Below are 22,740 nucleotides of genomic sequence, written 5' to 3' on the forward strand. Positions count from 1 at the left end.
CCAGCAGGAAGTGCCGTAGCAGCGCAGCTCTCCCAGTGTTTCAATGGGAGTGAAGATGGCACTGGCACTTCCTCCCCAGTTCGCTTATAACTTGCAGCTGCTCCACTGGACTGAATGATCAGCTGATAGACGGGGACCCAAGCGGGGGACCCCTGTACATCAACTAATGGGAGTCTTTGAGACAATGGTCCTGGGGAAAAATCCTACAAATAAGCTTTCCTCAGGAAGGATGAAAACTGCCTATCTAGCACCACCTATAGATACCTTGTAAATTAAAGTTCGAACCTTTAATGAGCCTTGAAGTATAACTTGGGTTATGGGTTGATCTCTGATCTGGTCCATCAACTTAAAGTTCCTTTACACTGGACAACTGTGGGGCGCATAAGCGCCGGACAGTCGATCCAACGATTATCGCTCTTGTGCTTTACACAGGAGCAATAGTCATTCAAGTGAATAAAGGCACAACAAGGTGGCCATTGTTCCGCAGTTGCTCAAACATTGAGTGGCTCCTCAATGTTTGAAGGACTAGCGACAATGGAGGGGCTTCTCACTCAGTGCCCTGTGGGAGAATTGTGTGAACGCGGCCAACAGACGCAGAAATGGGTCATTTGAGCAATTATTTAGGTGACAATCGGCACGTGTAAAGGTATCTTTGGTCATATTACAAGGCCCTTTAGCGGGTCAGACATTACCTATCAGGTAGGACCAGAGAGGCAATCCTTTCTGGAGGAGGGCTCATTTGTATTGACTTCATTATGTATTCCATCTTAGTACAGTTGCCATCCAGTAGAGGTTGCCGCTTAAAGACCCCTCACAGAGCTGACAGTATTCCTGGCAAAGGGGATATCACTAAGTATTTGGGTTGAGGGCTGAGAGCCTGTATAGATTTTTGGGTTACAAATGAGTTCAAGTCTAAATTGTGGAGACGTGTACATTTCTTTATAGATTACATATGTTTTTCCTTTCTTTTTTTCTATAGCTGAGATATTTGGTGGCCAAAGTTGAAATAAAGAACAATGTCATTATTATCTATCTTGAGAAAGTGAGTCTATTTTATTACATTGTTTGATTAACATTTTATAGTTCACATGTTAATGTAATCCGAATCAGTAGTTGAGTCACTGTGTACTTACATTGGATTACTTATCCTGATCATTATACTGTTAGGCCGGCTACCCCTGTTTGCCGCCCTCTTGCTTTTCCGGGCAGATGCAAGCGTCGCTCTGCCCCTCCTATATGAGTGGTCTCTTAGCTGTGTACTTTCAATCAGCACTGCAGGAATCAATCCCTGTTATTGCCCTCCTATTTAGCTGAGCTGGGGATCCTCCTCCTTTCCTGAGTATTGGTGTGAGTTTGTCTCAGTCACCTAGGAAGGTATTCTGCTTATGACTCCTGTGTTTGCCCTGATATCAGACTGGATATTGATTGTAATTCAGACTGTTTCACGGTGCATTGCTTCGGTGTCTCTGACTCTTATGGGTCAGCTACCAACTACACCGTGACTACTCCAGGAGGTAGCGGCCTGCTCAGTTTCTTGCAGCGAAGTCCAGATCCCTGTACAGGGGTTAAAAAGTGAAAATTGGGGGGCCCTCAGGATAACGTCCTTAGGATTAGCCCAGAACCAAACCAGTTAGTTGGCACAGTGAGTTCACAGTCGCTGCCTATAACATATACTTTAGATCTGCACTCACTATTCTGCTGGAGGAGGCACTGTGTATATACATTACTCATCTTATACTGATCCTGAGCTACAACCTGTATTATACTCCAGAGCTGCACTCACTATTCTGCTGGTGGAGTCACTGTGTACATACATTACTTATCCTGTACTGACCCTGAGTTATATCCTGTATTATACTCCAGAGCTGCACTCACTATTCTGCTGGTGGAGTCACTGTGTACATACATTACTTATTCTGCTTTTTTTGTCCTCCTAAAATGCTGGAAAGGAACAGAAACCATGGCTAACGGAAACCAAAGTCCTTTTTGTCTGACAAAATAAAGCTTATGGTTCCATTTAATCTACCATCTGAATGCTGTTTTCGGCAATTCCAATGGACCCCCGATAAGGAAGGAAGGGACATAGAAAAATTGTGAAAGGAGCCTTATACTCACATGTAAAATGTGTTCAGAGGGGGGCATATACTTTAATAGAGTCTTGGTAGAACTGGTGGTGATAACCATTGGGTGCAATCAGGCACCTGGACCCAGGAGCACTAACATATTCTGCACCCCTTATAGTTAGGACCCTCGATATCCTTTTTCTATATGCCAACAGGTGGGGGGTCCCTGTACAGTGAATATAGCTACAAATAAGGCTGGTGGGGACCTTTTTAAGCCCTAGCAGTTATCATGTATTATGGGGTTAATAATTGCGTAAACTGACTGTGTTTCTTGGTAACAGGTCTCCCGGGATGTTATCAACTTGCATATGACCCTAGAGATGAGTGCAAGAGTGTTGAATTTCCAACCAAAATATGTCCTAGCCTGGGACTACTATGAGAAAGGTAATGTCTCTTTATTTCTTCTTCTATGGTTCCCTGTAGTGCCAAACTCCTCTTTTTTTTGTAAAAACCTGTTCCCCATGTAGATAAGGGTCTAGCTATAGGGGAAGGGGTGGGGGATGCTGTGGGTGCAGTGTCAGGCAGAGGTGCCAACAGGCCACTATGTCTTGGGTTTGTCAGAATTTTGGACCTTTCTGGAACCTTCAGGATTGCGTTGACCCTGACCAAGGACATTGTAAAGGGGTATTCCAGGACTTTAACTAGTAATGACCTATCCTCTATGTCATAGGGGCATGATCATTAATTGGGTCCCACCACTCAGCCGATCATTCGGGCCACTATCAATGTTGTCATAGGTGGACAATGGAGGAAGTGTAATAGCCATCTTCATTCACGTTAAAATCAATTACAGCTCCTCGTTGTGGTCAGGGTCTGATGTCCGTGTAATAGCAGGCAGCTCTCTCATTGATTTCAGTGGGAATAAAGTTGGCTATTACACTTCCACCCTTGACCACCTATGATGATGTCTGCCCTGCTGCATTGATAGTGGGCCGAACGATTGATTATGCCCCCAAAACATAGAATTTACCAGTTTTAATGCAAATCTGCATAAGGTATACTGCTTTGTTGTCCCATATCTATGGTAAAATAAGACCGATGATTCTCTACTTAAAGATGTTATACCACAATTGTCTTTTATCATCTTTTCATAAGATAGGTGATAAGTGTCTAATTGGTGGGGGTCTTCTTGACACTGTGGGTAACCTGGAGATTGCATGGAGCGGCGCTCACACGTACAAATTGCAGCTCCAATGATGTCAATAGGGCTGATGTAAATAGCAGAGTACAAGTGTAGCGTGCCAGATGAGGGTGCGTGGACGAGGCGAGTGATGGCAAATATGTCTGTCACAGTGGCTATCACCCGCACCTCCCCAAGCAAGACAAAATGCTCCATGTGAGGGAACCCATTAAAATCAATGTGTTTTAATGGATGCAGTTTGTGCAAACCGCCCATTTGAAGGAGCCCTTAGACTCACTTTTCTGGAAACTGGGTGGAGCTATTTATAAGCTCCGGGTCCTCCTCTGAACATAGAGCTCAGGGGCGGGGCAGGTACCTAGTTTTCAATCACTAAATTCATTTTATATCAATTGTAAATTAAAGTGACCCACATACATTTAAATAAATAAGGGGTGTACATTTTTTTTTCTAGTGCCCGCTTTGGGACACTACATAAAGTTTCGGCTATATTCAGCAGTCCCTTTGAAAATGAATGGAGTGGCACGGCACATGTGCAACCACCACTCCATTCAGTTTCTTCCTCACTCTAGGGTGGGGGTAGTGTGTATGCATAGAGGGAAGAGGAGAATACGAGACCCCCATTCTCAGGATCGGTGGACCAGACTTGTATTGCCTATCACCTGTGCTATGGCTTGGTAATAAGTCAGTTGCAGTACAACCCCTTTATCTCTTGTGTTTGTAGAATGTTTATGATTAGTATTGTTATCTTATGTTTTTCATTTTTTTAATTTTACAGAAGAGAATGGTAAAGCGGTTCTCCTCCACCCGTGCGCTAAACAATGAGCTATTCGAGGGCGAGAATATACCGCTATATATGGTTGTGCATTGCTTGGGATCATGTGGGACCTTTTGTTTAAACCTTTCGCATGCCAATGTTCCCAAATGGGATCATCATTACTTCTCAATTTTTTTGTGGCCTAAATTTTACCACTATTGTTAAAAAATGTGCCCACTCTTGTAAAGATTCAGCCTGTAAAATGTAGACAGTTGGAGAGGGGTCTTATTTGAGCAACTTCACATTACTTGTTATTCCTCCCCAGTTTCAGCATTGTAATTAATATCTGTATAATTGAAATTGTGCAATTGCTCTGAATCCTGCTTGCTCACTTACATCAGAGAAGCCAAGGGGAAGTTGAAGTGGTTTTCAATGTACGGACGATTACTAACTTCTTTATATTATTACCCTGATGTCATTTTAGCACATTCTGTCTAATAAAGGTTTTATATTTTGCCGTGTTTTGGAGTTTTGTATTTTGTGCCACCAAAAGTTTCATGTTGCGGAATGAAATAGAAATGAGAATAATGTGAATGAGGATGATGCTAACGGATGGTCGAAAGAGTGTAGGTTGGGGTTCTACTCTACCATCTGGGGGAGGTTTACTTAGCTGACTGAGGACTCAGGAGCAAGAGGCCTCCTGCAGCATTATTGTTCCCTGGTTCGTATACATTGGTGGAGGCATCGGCAAGGCCTCGTGACCGGGTTTCTGTCAAACCGGTTTAGGGCCAAGCCAGGTTCTGAAGTAAGCCCACGGAGTGGCAGTGGATTCCTTGCATCAGGAAAATCTTCTATAATCTCTGACTAACATGGGATCCAGCAAAACTTTTAGTAACAAGAACTTCACTGAACAAATGCCTGATGTTGAGCCAAGGTAGAACTTTGCACAGTCCTATCTCCCATTTCCGAAAGCAGTTCAGTAGCAAAGTCCTGTTTATCAGGTGTATTGGTGTCAGAGTCCTTACCCGAGTATCGGGCTATCAAAATTCCTTCACCGAGGATGGTGACAGACTGAAGAGAAAGAGAGCGAAAAACCATCGGTCTCTAAATTCTGGTTGAAGAAAGTCTTCTTAACACTTCTCTTAACACCCATAGGGCAATCTGTTTCCGGACCATACGGCATCACACGGGAGAGCTCACATAAAACGTCCTCTTCTCTCCAAATCCAACTGTCTCTCTGCCCACCCCCAAGGTTCCGGTTGGTGATTTCCACTATGCTCTAGTTCTTGAACCCAACCCCTCTGAAAGCAGTCTCATACAAATACACAGCAGAACATTAGCAAACAACCAAATATACATCAAATGTACCCCTTACAATGCCACTTAGCGGAACATGTCATAATAATTAGTTCTAGATTAGACACTACACGCATTATCCTCTTCACAAAACAGAAAGAATGGATTAAAACGGTTGTACAGGAATTAGGAATCCTTACTCGGGCCTTAGGTGTCGAAATCTCCACTTCCGTACCAGTTCTAACACTGGGTCAGGTGATCTGGACTCTGTGTCCAACTCGTCATCGGATGCCGCTAACTGTTTGGTTCATCTAAAGAATTAAGTCAGTCTCCTTCTCTATCTCTGCATCTGCCATGACAGAGAAGGGAGTTGCCTGAGTTAGTAAGATGAGCCTAACAGTGAGCTCCCTCCAATGATATGATGGGCACAGACGGAGTTCACACCATGTGACTGGTTTTAGAACTGAGCCAGAAGTGGAGGTTGAGATACAGTAGGTCCGAGAAAGGATTCTGTCTTCCTGGGCTCATAAGCTGACTGATTGCTGGCCTCCTACTGCAACAGCGGGAATGGATGAGAACACCGATCCCTGCTGTTAACCCCTGTTAAAGGGGTTGTCTCGCGGCAGCAAGTGGGGTTATACACTTCTGTATGGCCATATTAATGCACTTTGTAATATACATCGTGCATTAAATATGAGCCATACAGAAGTTATTCACTTACCTGCTCCGTTGCTGGCGTCCCCGTTGCCATGGTTCCGTCTAACTTCGGTGTCTTCTTGCTTTTTTAGACGCGCTTGCGCAGATGCATCTTCTCCCTTCGGCTGGTCTTGGAAGCATTGGCGTTTTGGCCCCGCCCCCTTGTTCGCGTCATCGCGTAGCTCCGCCCCCATCACGTGCCGATTCCAGCCAATCGGGAGGCTGGAACCGGCACACGTCATGGGGCGGAGCTACGCGATGATGCGTACAAGGGGGCGGAGCCAAAACGCCGATGCTTCCAAGACCAGCCGAAGGGAGAAGATGCATCTGCGCAAGCGCGTCTAAAAAAGCAAGAAGACACCGAAGTTAGACGGAACCATGGCAACGGGGACGCTAGCAACGGAGCAGGTAAGTGAATAACTTCTGTATGGCTCATATTTAATGCACGATGTACATTACAAAGTGCATTAATATGGCCATACAGAAGTGTATACCCCCACTTGCTGCCGCGAGACAACCCCTTTAATCTCGATCACGACATGTAAAGGGTACAAAATGAGGGTGCTCCCTCTGTGATATCATTGGCCCTCTGCCATGTGATTACAGAGGGCCAATGGGTTACCATGGCAACCAGATGCCTGCCAATGGCGTCCTGGCCTGCCATAGCCTGTAATCAATATGGTAAGCAATAATGCATTGCAGTACAAAATTCTGCAGTGTATTATCAGATTGATCATAGCATCGCACGTTCAAGTTCCCTACAAGGATAAAAAAAAATCATAAAAGAGAGTTAAAAAAAACGAAACATTTTTGCGCAATTTCCTCTCTGTTTAGAAAAAAAATTAAATTTAATAACCCACGTTTGGTATCCTTGCATCCATAACAACTTGTGCTATATATTAAACACGTTTTATCCTGCATGACAAACACTATTAAAAAAAAGCTAATAAGGGAGCCAAAATGTTTTTGGTAATTTCACATCCCAAAAAGAGTGATCAAAAAAAGTCATACATACCCCAGAGTAGTACAAATAAAAACTACAGCTTGTCGCACAAAAACAAGCCCTCACACAGCTCCATTGATGGAAAAATAAAAAAAGTTATGGGACTTTGAATACAGCAATGCAAAAAATGTTTCCAAAATAAACGGTTTTTATAATGCAAAAGTGGCAAAACAAAAAAAATCGCACTAACCGTCAGAAGAAAAGTATTTTTCTCCCTGTCCTCCAAAAAACAAAAAGTTATGCAATACATTATACAGTATCAATAAAATCTCCAGTTCGCTGCACAAAAAACAAGCCTTCATGACCATGACAGAAAAATGTAAAAGTTATGGCTTTTGAAAAGTGGAGACGAAAATCCTCCAAAAATCATTGTGTACTTAGATCCAAAAAAGCCCATCTGACTAAGAGCTTAAGGGACATTTTCTCTCAAACGCTGCCATGTTTTCCAGTAAAAGATAGGTGCCTACATAGTGTGTGCCTGTCAGGATGTTATACTGCTGTCAGGTTCCCTGTAATACTTTCCTGAGCTGCAGCAGAACTTCATTATACATCCTAGCTGCTGCAGGACATCTTAACCTCTCAGTGATAGCCTGTTTGCTCCTTAGTGACAGAACCAAGTTTTGGAAATCTGACGTGTCACTTTAACATAGAATAACTCCGTAAAGGTTTTGCATATAAGTAATTCTGACATAGTTTTTTCGCTACATATTGCACTTCATTTAGGGCTCGTCCAGATTTGCGCAAATTTGAATCGGGTTAGTCTGAATCAAATCTTAGAAAAATCATGGAGGTCAGCATGCAGCAAATTACCAGATATGGTGCCTTGGTGATGTCACCAAATGTGTCCTTCCTATTGCATATGGGCAGCACTTTCATTGGATGCCTGCATCACATGATCTAGCCATATACAACATAGGCACAGTGTAACCAGCGGCTATTTTACAGTTGGGCACAGTAGAGAGAAGCTGCATCATGTTTATAAGCCTATATAACACGTGGTCTGTTGTTAGGGACAGATATTCTACAGAGGATATATTGCTGCTGGTGTGCAAGCTTGTATACCAGTTCTACTGGAGACGGCAGAGAAAGAATCTGCAACACATTTATATGCATATACGAAAAGGTCTATACATTGGGAAAAGGTACATTTGTTCTGCTGTCAACGTATTTAGCAGCAGAGAAGACAGAAGAAATAGGCTTTGGTGTGAGAAATATTGCAGTTTTCTGTTTGTGGCTTCAGACATCATTCAAAATTGCCAGTCTGGCACCTACGAATTACATTCATTGTCAAAAACAATCCCTCCCCTTAAAGTAGTTGTTGGAATCAAATGTAATTTTTATATGTGATTGTAAGGTTGATTACAATACCAGAGCAAAAGGAGTATTTATTGTGGAAAACAGACTTCATGTAGGGAGGCTCTAGTACCCTGTTGTACCGCCTCTAGCTTGGATACAAGATGTGATACAAGCGGGCATGGAGGCTCTAGTACCCTGCTGTACCGCCTCTAGCTTGGATACAAGATGTGATACGGGGGGCATGGAGGCCCTACGACCCTGTTGTATCCGGCCTCTAGCTTGGATACAAGGTGCGATATTGGCAGTCATTGAGGCTCTAGTACCCTGTTGTACCGCCTCTAGCTTGGATACAAGATGTGATACGAGGGGCATGGAGGCTCTAATACCCTGTTGGACCCTGCCTCTAGCTTGGATACAAGATGTGATATGGGCAGTCATTTAGGCTCTAGTACCCTGTTGTACCGCCTCTAGCTTGGATGCAAGATGAGATACGAGAGGGCATGGAGGCTCTAGTACCCAATTCAGCCGCCTCTAGCTTGGATGCAAGATGTGATATGGATGGTTATGAAGGCATACAGGTTCCATATGTTATCCTGCAGCATATCGCTCCATATTTGCCGTAACTGAGCCTCTACATCTTGCAAACTCATAGGCTGTCAAAGCTGACATCCCAGATGGTCTCATACATGTTCTATTGGCAATAAATCTGGTGACCAGGCAGGCCAGGAAACTGTGACAATGTTGTGGAGACATTCCTGAGACCCCCTTGCTGTGTTCAGCCAAGCATTATTCTAGTTGGAAAATGCCTCTTGGAAGCCACCATGAGAGGAACACATGTGGCTGCACAATGTCCTGAACATATCACTGAGCTGTCATTGTCCCTTGTACCACTACTAGGGGTGACCGACTGTCATATGCGATAATTCCCCAGATCATCACACCAGCAGTGGGGACAGTGTGTTGTTCTACAGCAAAGGCAGGACAAAGGAACTTACCCCCATGACTTCAGACACAAACACGGCCGTTGTCAGTGCCAATACTAAACCTAGATTCGTCACTGAAGACAACCTGGTTCCACCACATAGCAGTCTAGTTTCTTTGTTCACAACACAACTGTAAAATGAGGCAATGGTGGGTGGGTATCAAAGGCAGTACATGTAATGGGTACCATGAGACCAAATATCCTTCAGCAAAGTGCCTGGAAATGGTTCCATTGGACATAATGGCATATAACAATGGCACCACTGGTCTCTGGTTAGCAGACAGTGAAGCAGTTGGAATTGCTTGTGCTTGTTGTTTGATCCAATGATCCTCTCTACTGGTGGTCTGCAGAGACTTTAAAGACCTTGGCTGGAAGGTGAAGGAACTAGGAGTGCAGGTGATCTTCTTATCTATCCTCCCAATGTATGGCAATGGAATAAGAAGATGGAACAGGACTCTAGAAGTGAGCTACTGGCTACATAAATGTTGCCGTCAGCAAAGATTTGGACTTCTATACCATTGAGTGAATTACCTATATGATGGACTCCTTGCTAGATACAAGTTGCATCCTTACAAGACAGGTAAACATAGATTTGGCAGGAGCTTTGTTACACTCATCAGGAGAGCTTTAAACTAGAACATTATGGGAAGGAGAGTGAAAGGTCAGATAAAAATATACAAACCTTGCTATTAGAAGTAGAAAGAAAGAACAAAAACTAAAAATTCAGAAGGAAAGTAGAGGAGTAAGAGACACCGATCACAAACTAAAATGTTTTTACACAAATTCACAGAGCATGGGAAACAAACAAGGAGAATTGGAGCACCTGACATGGGAAGAGAAATATGATATCATAGCTATCACGGAAACCTGGAGGGATGATACACATGATTGGAATACAAGGCTTGAAGGATACAACCTATTTATAGGAAACAGACCTAATAAAAGAGGAAGTAGATCTGTAGAAACTGTTTGGGTAAGAATGAGAGACCAACAGAAAGGACACCATTGTAGGCATTTACTATAGGCCGCCTGGACAAGCAGAAGATATGAATGAACTCTTTATACATCAGACAAAAGCATGACTTAGTGCTCACGGGAGATTTTACCTATCCAGACATTTGTTGGGAATGTCTCAAGCAAAAGTAATGGGTCCAACAAATTCTTATCTGCTCCTGCTGACAACTTTTATCTTTCAAAAGGTAGAAGGTAAAACAAGGGGATCTGCTATCTTGGACTTAATTCTTATCAATAGGGAGGAAATGGTTGAGGAAGCATGGATGGCTGGTAGCTTAGGAGGCAGTGATCATGCTATCATTGAATTTTGAATAAAAAGGGGAAGAAGACCTGAGAAGACTCAGATCTCAAGTTTGTATTTCAGAAAGACAGACTTTAATGGGCTCAGAAAGAGGGTCCCCACTGGGATGAAGGAAACTCCTGCCACAGCTGTGGCAGAAGTCCCCGGCATTCTCCATCTCCTTTCAATGGGGCTAGCGCTGCTGCCCCTGGCCCCATTGTAAAGACCGGTGATATCCCGGCGTGATGCCGTTTTTTTTCTCGCACAGTGCTGCGAGACTTTAAGTTTACTCTCGCAGCGCAGTGGAGAAAAAAACGCCAGTGGGTATCCACCCTAACAAGGAGAAATACAAAGTCCTACATTTGGGCAAGAAAAATTTAAAAAGCACATACAGAATGGGAAGAATTGGGCTAAGCAACAACACATGTGAAAAAGACTTGGTGTCATGCCTTTGGCAGTCTCTGTTCAGTAAGATTGTCTGTACTGTATAAGGTATATGGCATTGCTTTATTTCTGGCATTACTAGATAGGCTTTCTGTTAGGGCTCCATCTAGTGGGCATTTATATACTGAGCCTCAGTCTATTTTGTCCTCTGAGGGATGCTGTACCTTTTACCCATGACCTCGGTGACATCATCAGCTCAGCCCACAGTAGCCATTTTCTGGCACATTCCCTCCATGTCTGGACTGCTCTAGAGACCCTCTGGAAACCTTTATTATCCAGGTTCACAGTGACATCGTCGGTATGTGAGGACTTCTACCTGAAGTCATACTCTTACATCCTGTGTATATTATGTTTCCAGTTCCATGATTATACCACTTCTATAGTTTCTAGTCTTATGTGTGTTATTCAGATAGCATAGCATGTGTCCTAGTGTATGCACATGCGCGCTTATCATCTCTCATGGCTGTATTACATGCTTCCTGTCTTTTCACATGTATGTAATGTATTCTATGTCCTGCTATGTTAGTGTACATTGCTAAGTGCTTTATTTTCTTTGTTCTACAGTTTTACCTCTACCTTGCAATAAAGTTGAAAGCGGACATTTCTCCATCGTCATTGTGTTGCAGGGAAGGTTATCTGCCTGTCTACTTATGCTCCACTCATAGGGAGGACTGAATACTTGGGTATGCTAATAGATCACAGACTGAACATGAGTCAACAGTGTGATGCAGCAGCCAAAAAGGCAAACACAATTCTAGGGATGTATTAAGAGAAGCATAGAATCTAGATCACATGAGGCAATTATTCCCCTCTACTATTCCTTGATCAGACCTCATCTGGAATACTGTGTCCAGTTCTTGGCACCTCAATTTAAAAAAGACATGGACAAACTGGAACAGGTGCAGAGAGCGCTACCAGGATGGTAAACCGTATGCAAATCATGTCCTATGAGAATCGGTTAAAAGATCTGGAAGTGATTAGCTTGCAAAAAAGAAGCCTGAGAGCAGATTTAATAGCAGTCTACAAATATCTGAAGGGCTGTCCCAGTGTAGAGGGATCATCCCTATTCTGATTTGCACAAGGAAAGACTAGAAGCAATGGGATGACATTGAAAGGGAGGAGACACAGATTAGATATTAGACAGTGAAGTCGATCAATGAGTAGAACAGGTTACCACGGGAGGTGGTGAGTTCTCCTTCAATGAAGTCTTCATACAGCAGCTGGACAAATACAGTATCTGCCTGGGATTATTCAGTGAATCCTGCATTGAGCAGGGGGTTGAAATAAATGACCCTTGAGGACCCTTCCAACTCTACCATTAAAGGATCTGGGAATATTTAGCTTGAAAAAATGAAAGGTTGAGAGGAGATTTAATAGCTGTCTACAAATATCTGAAGGGCTGTCATAGTGCAGAGGGATCAGCCATCTTCTCATTTGCACAAAGAAAGACTAGAAGCAATGGGATGAAACTGAAAGGAAGGAGACACAGATTACATTTTATAAATAACATATTACATATTAGAAAAAACTTTTTGACACTGAGGGTGATCAATAAGTGGAACAGGTTGCCATGGGAGGTGCTGAGTTGTCCTTCAATAGAAGTCTTCAATCAGAGGCTGTACAGACATCTGTCTGGGATTATTTAGTGATCCTGCATTGAGCAGGGGGTTGGACCCGATGACCCTGGAGGTACCTTCCAAATCTACCATTCTACGATTCTACCATCTGTCGAGGGTGTCCTGAGCCCGGTGGCTCTATGTTCTTGCATTCCAATAATGCGTCCTCTTTCAAACTCTGTTAACTGGGTGAAATCTCTTTGATTGTTTTGGAGAAGCGTCTAGTGGACAGCAAGCTCTACACAAGCAGAAACAGAGGTCTACTACAAGCACGTAGCCTCTGAGAGCCTTTTTATAGGCCAAGGGTGGAACCGTTTTTAAGCCCTCAGGTGGCAGGAAGGTTTATCTAATCAACCCACAAATCCAGGCATTTGCATATCTGCCTGAGATGTAGCTATATGACGAGTTTTGCAACAAAACAATTCCTTTTAGGTGCTTGATTTTTTTAAGAGTGTATTTGCAGACCGTACGAGGTTAGCAGTGGGGTTGTTAATATAAAACAAAAAGAAAACCAAACAGGCAAACAGCAAAAACACACACTACTAGAGATGAGCGAACGTACTCGTCCGAGCTTGATATTCGTGCGAATATTAGGGTGTTCGGGATGCTCGTTACTCGTAACGAGTACCACGCGGTGTTCCGGTTACTTTCAGTTTCCTCTCTGAGACGTTAGCGCACTTTTCTGGCCAATTGAAAGACAGGGAAGGCATTACAACTTCCCCCTGTGACGTTCAAGCCCTATACCACCCCCCTGCTGTGAGTGGCTGGGGAGATCTGATGTCACCCGAGTATAAAAATCGGCCCCTCCCGCGGCTCGCCACAGATGCCTTGTGACTTAGCTGAGGGAAAGTACTATCGTGCTGGAGCTGCTGTAGGGAGAGCGTTAGGAGTTAGTGTAGGCTTCAAGAACCCCAACGGTCCTTCTTAGGGCCACATCTACTAGTGTGCAGTACTGTGTTGGCACAGTATTTTTTAGTTTTTTTTCCAAAATTGGATCTGCAGAGCATTGCGCCCTGCAATAGGGACAGAAGTGGGGGTTAGGCAGGGAGAGTGTTAGGAGTTAGTGTAGGCTTCAAGAACCCCAACGGTCCTTTCTAGGGCCACATCTATCCGTGTGCAGTACTGTCCAGGCTGCTGTTAGCAGTGTTGCATATTTTTTTTTTTTTCTCAAAACCGGCTGTGCAGAGCATTGCACCCGGCATCAATACTACAGGGATAGAATTGTGTAGGCAGGGCCAGAAGACATACATTATTCATTGAATACACGCAGTGTGGGTGTTCCTTGTAAAAAGCAGGGAAAAAATTCTATTTGGCCTGCCTCTTACAGTACTCAGGGCTCTGTGTACGTGTGTGCTGTGCGCTGAACGTTCAGAAAAAATCAGATGCAGTCAGCTACGTTTTACCGCAGGCGTGCGGCAATTTTTTTCCTGCATGGGAAATCCCTGATCTGCTGTAGGTAGCGAATTACTTTGCATCACTGCAGTTCTGGGACAAATTGGCAGGGCCACAACACAGTTATTAAACTTAGTATTCATTGAATACACGCAGTGTGGGTGTTCCTTGTAAAAAGCAGGGAAAAAATTCTTTTTGGCCTGCAGGCTTGCGCCAATTTATTTCATGGCTGTGAAATCACTGGTAATACAGCATGCTGAGGGGTAGGGCTAGAGGACGTGGACGCGGCCGAGGACGCGTAGGCCCAAGTGAGGGTGTGGGCACAGGCCGAGCTCCTGATCCAGGTGTGTCGCAGCCGACTGCTGCGCGATTAGGAGAGAGGCACGTTTCTGGCGTCCCCACATTCATCGCACAATTAATGGGTCCACGCGGGAGACCTTTATTAGAAAATGAGCAGTGTGAGCAGGTCCTGTCCTGGATGGCAGAAAGTGCTTCCAGCAAGCTATCATCCACCCAGAGTTCTGCGCCGTCCACTGCTGCAAATCCGAATCCTCTGTCTGCTGCTCCTCCTTCCTCCCAGCCTCCTCACTCCACTACAATGACACATGCTCAGGAGCGGGAACACTCCCAGGAACTGTTCTCGGGCCCCTGCTCAGATTGGGCAGCAGTGGTTCCTCTCCCACCAGAGGAGTTTATCGTCACTGATGCACAACCATTGGAAAGTTCCCGGGGTCAAGAACTTTCTGTGGGTGAGGAGGACGATGACGATGAGACACAGTTGTCTTGCAGTGAGGTAGTAGTAAGGGCAGTAAGTCCGAGGGAGGAGCGCACAGAGGATTCGGAGGAAGAGCAGCAGGACGATGAGGTGACTGACCCCACCTGGTGTGCAACGCCTACTCAGGACAGGTCTTCAGAGGGGGAGGCAGCAGCAGGGCAGGTTGCAAGAGGCAGTGCGGTGGCCAGGGGTAGAGGCAGGGCCAGACCGAATAATCCACCAACTGTTTCCCAAAGCGCACCCTCGCGCCATGCCACCCTGCAGAGGCCGAGGTGCTCTAAGGTCTGGCAGTTTTTCACAGAGACGCCTGACGACCGACGAACAGTGGTGTGCAACCTTTGTCGCGCCAAGATCAGCCGGGGAGCCACCACCAACAGCCTCACCACCACCAGCATGCGCAGACATATGATGGCCAAGCACCCCACAAGGTGGGACGAAGGCCGTTCACCGCCTCCGGTTTGCACCGCTGCCTCTCCCCCTGTGCCCCAACCTGCCACTGAGATCCAACCCCCCTCTCAGGACACAGGCACTACCGTCTCCTGGCCTGCCCCCACACCCTCACCTCCGCTGTCCTCGGCCCCATCCACCAATGTCTCGCACCGCACAGTCCAGCCGTCGCTAGCGCAAGTGTTGGAGCGCAAGCGCAAGTACGCCGCCACGCACCCGCACGCTCAATCGTTAACCGCCCACATCGCCAAATTTATCAGCCTTGAGATGCTGCCGTATAGGGTTGTGGAAACGGAGGCTTTCAAAGCTATGATGGCGGCGGCGGCGGCCCCGCGCTACTCAGTTCCCAGTCGCCACTACTTTTCCCGATGTGCCGTCCCAGCCCTGCACGACCACGTCTCCCACAACATTGTACGCGCCCTCACCAATGCGGTTAGTGGCAAGGTCCACTTAACTACGGACACGTGGACAAGCATAGGCGGGCAGGGCCACTACATCTCCCTGACGGCACATTGGGTGAATTTAGTGGAGGCTGGGACAGAGTCAGAGCCTGGGACCGCTCACGTCCTACCCACCCCCAGAATTGCGGGCCCCAGCTCGGTGGTGGTATGTTCGGCGGTGTATGCTTCGTCCACTAAAGCACCCTCCTCCTCCTCCTCCTCCTCAACCTCTGTCTCGCAATCTAGATGTGTCAGCAGCAGCAGGACGTCGCCAGCAGTCGGTGTCGCACGGCGTGGCAGCACAGCGGTGGGCAAGCGTCAGCAGGCCGTGCTGAAACTACTCAGCTTAGGAGATAGGAGGCACACGGCCCACGAACTGCTGCAGGGTCTGACAGAGCAGACCGACCGTTGGCTTGCGCCGCTGAGCCTCCAACCGGGCATGGTCGTGTGTGACAACGGCCGTAGCCTGGTGGCGGCTCTGCAGCTCGGCAGCCTCACGCACGTGCCATGCCTGGCCCACATCTTTAATTGGGTGGTTCAGCGCTTTCAGAAAAGCTACCCAGGCTTGTCAGACCTGCTCGTAAAGCACATTTCCGCAAGTCCCACACGGACGCTGCCACCCTGCGCACCCTGCAACATCGCTTTAATCTGCCAGTGCACCGACTGCTGTGCGACGTGCCCACATGGTGGAACTCTACGCTCCACATGTTGGCTAGGCTCTATGAGCAGCGTAGAGCTATAGTGGAATACCAACTCCAACATGGGCGGCGCAGTGGGAGTCAGCCTCCTCAATTCTTTTCAGAAGAGTGGGCCTGGTTGGCAGACATCTGCCAGGTCCTTCGAAACTTTGAGCAGTCTACCCAGGTGGTGAGCGGCGATGCTGCAATCATTAGCGTCACCATTCCTCTGCTATGCATCTTGAGAAGTTCCCTGCAAACCATAAAGGCAGCCGCTTTGCGCTCGGAAACAGAGCCGGGGGAAGACAGTATGTCGCTGGATAGTCAGAGCACCCTCCTGTCTATATCTCAGCGCGTTCAGGAGGAGGAGGAGGAGCATGAGGAGGATAAGGAGGAGGGGGAAGAGACAGCTTGGCCCACTGCTGACGGTACCCATGCTGCTTGCCTGTCATCATTTCAGCGTGTATGGCCTGAGGAGGAGGAGGAGGAGGAGGAGGAGGATCCTGAAAGTGATCTTCCTAGTGCGGACAGCCATGTGTTGCGTACAGGTACCCTGGCACACATGGCTGACTTCATGTTAGGATGCCTTTCTCTTGACCCTCGCATTACACGCATTCTGGCCACTACGGATTACTGGGTGTACACACTGCTCGACCCACGCTATAAGGAGAACCTTCCCAGTCTCATTCCCGAAGAGGAAAGGGGTTCGAGAGTGTTGCTATACCACAGGACCCTGGCGGACAAGCTGATGGTAAAATTCCCATCCAACAGCGCTAGTGGCAGAAGGCGCAGTTCCGAGGGCCAGGTAGCAGGGGAGGTGCGGAGATCGAGCAGCATGTACAGCCCAGACAGTGCAACAGTCTTTAAGGGCCTGGACAGCTTTATGGCTCCCCACCAAGACTGTGTCACCGCTCCCCAGTCAAGGCTGAGTCGGCGGGAGCACTGTAAAAGGATGGTGAGGGAGTACGTAGCCGATCGCACGACCGTCCTCCGTGACGCCTCTGCCACCTACAACTACTGGGTGTCGAAGCTGGACACGTGGCCTGAACTAGCGCTGTATGCCCTGGAGGTGCTTGCTTGTCCTGCGGCTAGCGTCTTGTCGGAGAGGGTGTTTAGTGCGGCTGGGGGAATCATCACAGATAAGCGTACCCGCCTGTCAACCGACAGTGCCAACAGGCTAACACTCATCAAGATGAACAAAGGCTGGATTTCCCCAGACTTCTGTTCTCCACCAGCGGACAGCAGCGATACGTAAGCAATACGTAGGCTGCACCCGCGGATGGAAGCTACGTTCTCTCTCACCATCCAAAACGGGGACATTTCTGCTTCCTCAATCTGTGTCTAATATTCCTCCTCCTCCTCCTGCTCCTCCTCCTGAAACCTCACGTAATCACGCTGAACGGGCAATTTTTCTTAGGGCCACAAGGCTCACTCATCTAATTTTTCTAAACAATTTTTATATGTTTCAATGCTATTAAAAGCGTTGAAACTTTAACTTGAACCAATTTTTCGTTAAACTGGGCTGCGTCCAAGCCTAGTTACCACTTAAGCCACATTAACCAAAGCGATTAATGGGTTTCACCTGCCCTCTTGGTTGGCCAGGGCCACTTTTTCTGATGTACATTAGTACAGTTGATACAGCAATTTTTGTGGGCCCTCGCCTACAGTGTAATCAAATGAATTTTTAGCCCACCTGCATTACAGCTGACGTTGCATCCGCTGTGTTGGGCAATGCAATGGGATATATTTATGTACCGCCGGTGGCTTCCTGGCACCCACCCATGCTGTGGGTCCACAGAGAATTATAAATGCATCTGTTTCCACATCTAAAGAACCCCAGTCTGACTGGGGCATGCAGTGTGGGCCGAAGCCCACCTGCATTAGGCACGACATTACTACCTCAGCTGTGTTGGGCAATGCAATGGGATATTTCTATGTACCGCCGGTGGGTTCCAGGGAGCCACCCATGCTGTGGGTCCACAGGGAATTATAAATGCATCTGTTGCCACTTGTAAAGAACCCCAGTCTGACTGGGGCATGCAGTGTGGGCCGAAGCCCACCTGCATTAAGCACGACATTACTACCTCAGCTGTGTTGGGCAATGCAATGGGATATTTTTGTGTATCGCCGGTGGATTCCAGGGAGCCACCCATGCTGTCGGTCGACAGGGACTTCACAATAGGGAGTTGTACCTGCCTGTGTCTATGAATTAAAAAGCCCGGTCTGACTGGGGCATGCAGAGACACCTTGACAGAATGAATAGTGTGTGGCACATAGGTTCCCCATTGCTATGCCCACATGTGCAGCTCCTGATGGCGGTGGCACAGGATTCTATTTCTCATTGCTTCTGTACAGCATTGTGGGCTATCGCCCCGTCCCTTTTAAAGAGGGTCGCTGCCTAGCCGTGCCAACCCTCTGCAGTGTGTGCCTGCGGTTCCTCGTCATGGCAGACGCACTTCTAAATAGACATGAGGGTGGTGTGGCATGAGGGCAGCTGAAGGCTGCGCAAGGACACTTTGGTGTGCGCTGTGGGGGGGAGGGGGGGCGGTTGGGCAGCATGTAACCCAGGAGAAGTGGCAGTGGAGTGTCATGCAGGCAGTGATTGAGCTTTGTTGGAGGTAGTGTGGTGCTTAGCTAAGGTATGCCATGCTAATGAGGGCTTTTCAGAAGTAAAAGTTTTTGGGAGGGGGGGGGCCCACTCTTGCCGCTATTGTGGCTTAATAGTGGGACCTGTGAACTTGAGATGCAGCCCAACATGTAGCCCCTCGCCTGCCCTATCCGTTGCTGTGTCGTTCCCATCACTTTCTTGAATTGCCCAGATTTTCACACAAGGAAACCTTAGCGAGCATCGGCGAAATACAAAAATGCTCGGGTCGCCCATTGACTTCAATGGGGTTCGTTACTCGAAACGAACCCTCGAGCATCGCGAAAAGTTCGTCCCGAGTAACGAGCACCCGAGCATTTTGGTGCTCGCTCATCTCTACACACTACGTGTCAGCAGCCTCAGATTTCCTTCAAAGTTGCCAGTCCGCCCACTATGAATTATTTGCAGACTTTACGCAGCTAGCAGTGGTTTTCTACAAACTACACACTGGCGAGAAAATCCTGTAAAGGAGCCCTTAGGGTGGGTTCACACAGGGCGGAATTTCCGCGGAAAATCTGTCCAGAATTTCGCTGCGGCAAATCTGCCTGCGGCTGCTAATCCCGGAATTAGCCAGCCATGTGGCCAAGATTTGTCAAAAATCTCAACCGCACTGGGCGGCGAAACATTGCAGCAAAGCCGGCAGAAGCTGGTGCTGCAGTACGGATTGCTCAGCTGTTGCATGTCAGTTTTTTTTTCCATTTGCGACCGCACTCTCCTCTATGGGAGCGCCAGACGCAATGGAAAAGCGTGCGCCAAGCCGCTCCAAAACCCATGGTTAAGTGCTGCAGGTTTTGAAGCAGCGCTTTCCCAGCGGAAATATCGTGGTTTTTCACTGCAGCCAAACCACGAGCTTTCCGGCAGGATTCAGCCGTGTGAGAACCCAGCCTTAGGGCGAGCACCCACTGGCGTTTTTTTACCTGCGTTTTGCGTTTTGCGTTTTTCCTGCACAGGCATAGAGATAACATGTGTTCCTGTCCACTGGCGTTTTTTTTGCGTTGCGTTTGCGTTTTTAACATAGGAACTGTCAGTTGCATATGTGTCCTTATTTTTCTCCTAATGCACCCATGAAAGTCAATGGAAATTAATGGAAAAGCCGCGAAAACGCCGCGAAAAACGCCGCGAAAAACGCGCGGAAAAATCGCGGAAAACGCAAACGCCAGTGGGTGCTCGCCCTTATAGTAGCATTGTGGTGTTCATTGCCTCGTTACATGCAGAGAACAACCACCTGTTTACCTGCCTTTGTAAATCTTTTACCACTGTGTAAAGTCCATCCTGGACACATACTCACAAACCTGAATATTGTGATTAAACCATTGTCTACAGAATCACATTATTTCTTATGTCAGTTTTATTTCCATAATTTGCAGGTCGTGAGGAGAAGGTGTACGCCCAAGATACAAATGAAGGTCATCATAAAAATGTCAACTGTTAAAATTCTAACACAAAAGAGAAGAATGTCTTTAACATGAAAGCATCTGTAAAATCTATTCTTCCACAACAGTGGTCTCCAATCTCTGCCAAAACCACAGCTCTCTGTTGTTGTAGTATTGCAACAGCTAGCGAGCCAAAGGCTGGAGATTAGCAGTCTACAAGAATCTCATTATTTTACATAACATCAACTGTAATACACAGATAATGGATGAAATACAGAAACATTTTTGGCCCTTGCTACAATATGTAGTCATCTACAAGATTTCTTGAAAAATGGAAGAAGAAAGAAAAATATAGTTTTACAAAGAGAAATGTTTATTAATACACATTTTCAAGATATGTTCTAGTATCTTCCAGATCAAGGATCTTCTCTAGAAATTGATCACATGGTGCTAGAATTTAAGATCAGCTTCCTTCATTGCAGTAAGTCATCCTCTCATGAAGACGCTAAAAAAAAAAGAAAGAAAGAAAATAAAAATGTAACCAACACATACTGACAAGACGTACACTTCACAGATGTAATTAGCATTGGACTAGGGTTCTCAGGAATCAAACCTGGAAACCTTCTTTGTCCCAGTCAGTAGCTCTTGTCACTGTGCTACTGGTGATTCTAGACAGTGCTTTTGCTGAACCTATTGACCTAGTTCCTTGGTTCTTGGAATTTCTCGACTTGATTGTCTAATTAGCCAAACCTCAGGACTTCCTATAAGACTGGCCACAGTGCTTCCTCCCTGTAGTCTGGATTGATGCTACTTTATTCTACAAATCCGCTGCTGCTTATCTGTACACCGAATCAAGATTGCCTCTGAATACTTCTCTGCCTCACACTACTGCTGCTTTTATGTGTACCAAATCTGGACTGTTACTTGACTGTGTTTGCTTCATTCGCAACTTTCATCCAGATTGTATCAGTGACTGGACCTCAAACCCACTACCAGACATTGGCAGAGTAATATGGAAGTCCATTGTGGCAATTTTGAGGTAGCAAGTGTCAACCCAAAAGAATTCATTGCCACCTAAAAAGAAACGTTCTCAGCTGCAAAACTAGTGTAAGTCCTACAAAATGTTGAATTACAAAAGGCAACTTTTGGAATTGCGTGGCTCAGCTGGAGATCCAAATTCATACATGCCTTTACCATCAAGTTCAGTGACAAATGTCATGCTTAACGAGGTTTCCTTCAGTTATACATATATTTTCAACTGCGACCTGCTCCAATAACCAGTGATGAGAAAAGGGTACCATTTGCCATCAATCGTCTGACCAATGAAGCTCTAGCATGAGCCTCTCCAGGCAAAACTGCATAATCTGTGGCAAGGAAATCGCTTAGTTGCTGAAGTAGAATTTCACCGCTGGTTAGCTCATGCCACTTGGAATATATTAGCCCAGAAAAGACAATTTTGGTGATGACTTTCAGAGCAAGGAAAAAGATGAACTTGCCAGACTAGAACTTGTAATGGCCCACCTGGATGATATCTTAGTTTTTTCACACAAATTGTGAGGATCTTAAATATGTGTGCACGGTACTGCAATGACTTGAAGAACACAGTTTATACTTGAATACAAATGTGAATTTGAAGAGATAACAACTCAATTTCTTGGGTTCATTGCATCTCCAAATGGCCCGAGTATGGATCCTGGTAAAACCAGGGCTGTAGACTGAACTTGCTTTGAATTTGTCATGATTGGCTAGACTTCTATTGGTTTAGTTAACTTTTGCACAAGTTCCTCTGAAATGTCTCCAAGATCATTGCACCAATAACTCAGCTAACAAAGACAACTGTTCATTTGGTTTAGATACCAGAGTCTCAGGAGGCTTTTATTAAATTGAAGACTCTCTTCACTTCAGCACCCATATTAATTTATCCAAGTACAAAGTTGCCCTTCATGGTCGGGACTGGAGCATCTGATTCAGCAGAAGGAACAATCCTTTCTCAGCAGTCTGGAAACAAAATGCTGTTGCACCATTATGCTTACTTTGCTCACCAATGTCCTCTTCCAGAAGGAATTATGACATCAAAAACAAAGAACTGCTAGAATTAAAAGTTCATTTGCTGAGTGAAGGCATCTTTTGGAGGAAACTGTTAATCCTGCAACTGTACTTTCTGATCGTAGAAATCTGGAATCCTTCCATGACGCCAAAAGGTTACTCTTCAGAGAAGCAAGATGGAGTTTCTTCTCCTTTGAAATTAAATTTTGTGATAACGTCTCAATCTGAATCCAAAAAATGGTATAGCTGACAATTTATCCTGGAAGTTCTTCGGCCATATTGAAAGATAAATCAAACAGCA

At 46.0% G+C, this 22,740-nt stretch overlaps 2 protein-coding genes across 3 annotated transcripts in view; one reads left to right on the forward strand and one right to left on the reverse strand.

Annotated features, from left to right (window-relative positions):
- LOC136626337 (alpha-2-macroglobulin-like) overlaps positions 1–4,539 on the forward strand; it is a 79,034-nt gene extending 74,495 nt beyond the window's left edge. The window contains exons 29-31 of the mRNA XM_066601311.1: positions 980–1,042; positions 2,405–2,507; positions 4,040–4,539. Coding sequence (XP_066457408.1) covers positions 980–1,042; positions 2,405–2,507; positions 4,040–4,086 — 213 coding nt within the window. The 3' untranslated portion in view covers positions 4,087–4,539. The remainder of the gene's footprint in view (positions 1–979; positions 1,043–2,404; positions 2,508–4,039) is intronic.
- Positions 4,540–20,350: 15,811 nt separating this feature from the next.
- Positions 20,351–22,740, reverse strand: part of LOC136626338 (ovostatin-like) — a 56,035-nt gene continuing 53,645 nt past the window's right edge. For both annotated transcript variants that reach the window (XM_066601313.1, XM_066601312.1), the window contains one exon: positions 20,351–20,898. In XM_066601313.1, coding sequence (XP_066457410.1) covers positions 20,888–20,898 — 11 coding nt within the window. In that variant the 3' untranslated portion in view covers positions 20,351–20,887. The remainder of the gene's footprint in view (positions 20,899–22,740) is intronic.

This window comes from Eleutherodactylus coqui, chromosome 4, assembly GCF_035609145.1.
Source record: "Eleutherodactylus coqui strain aEleCoq1 chromosome 4, aEleCoq1.hap1, whole genome shotgun sequence".
NCBI classification, from domain to species: Eukaryota; Metazoa; Chordata; class Amphibia; order Anura; family Eleutherodactylidae; genus Eleutherodactylus; species Eleutherodactylus coqui.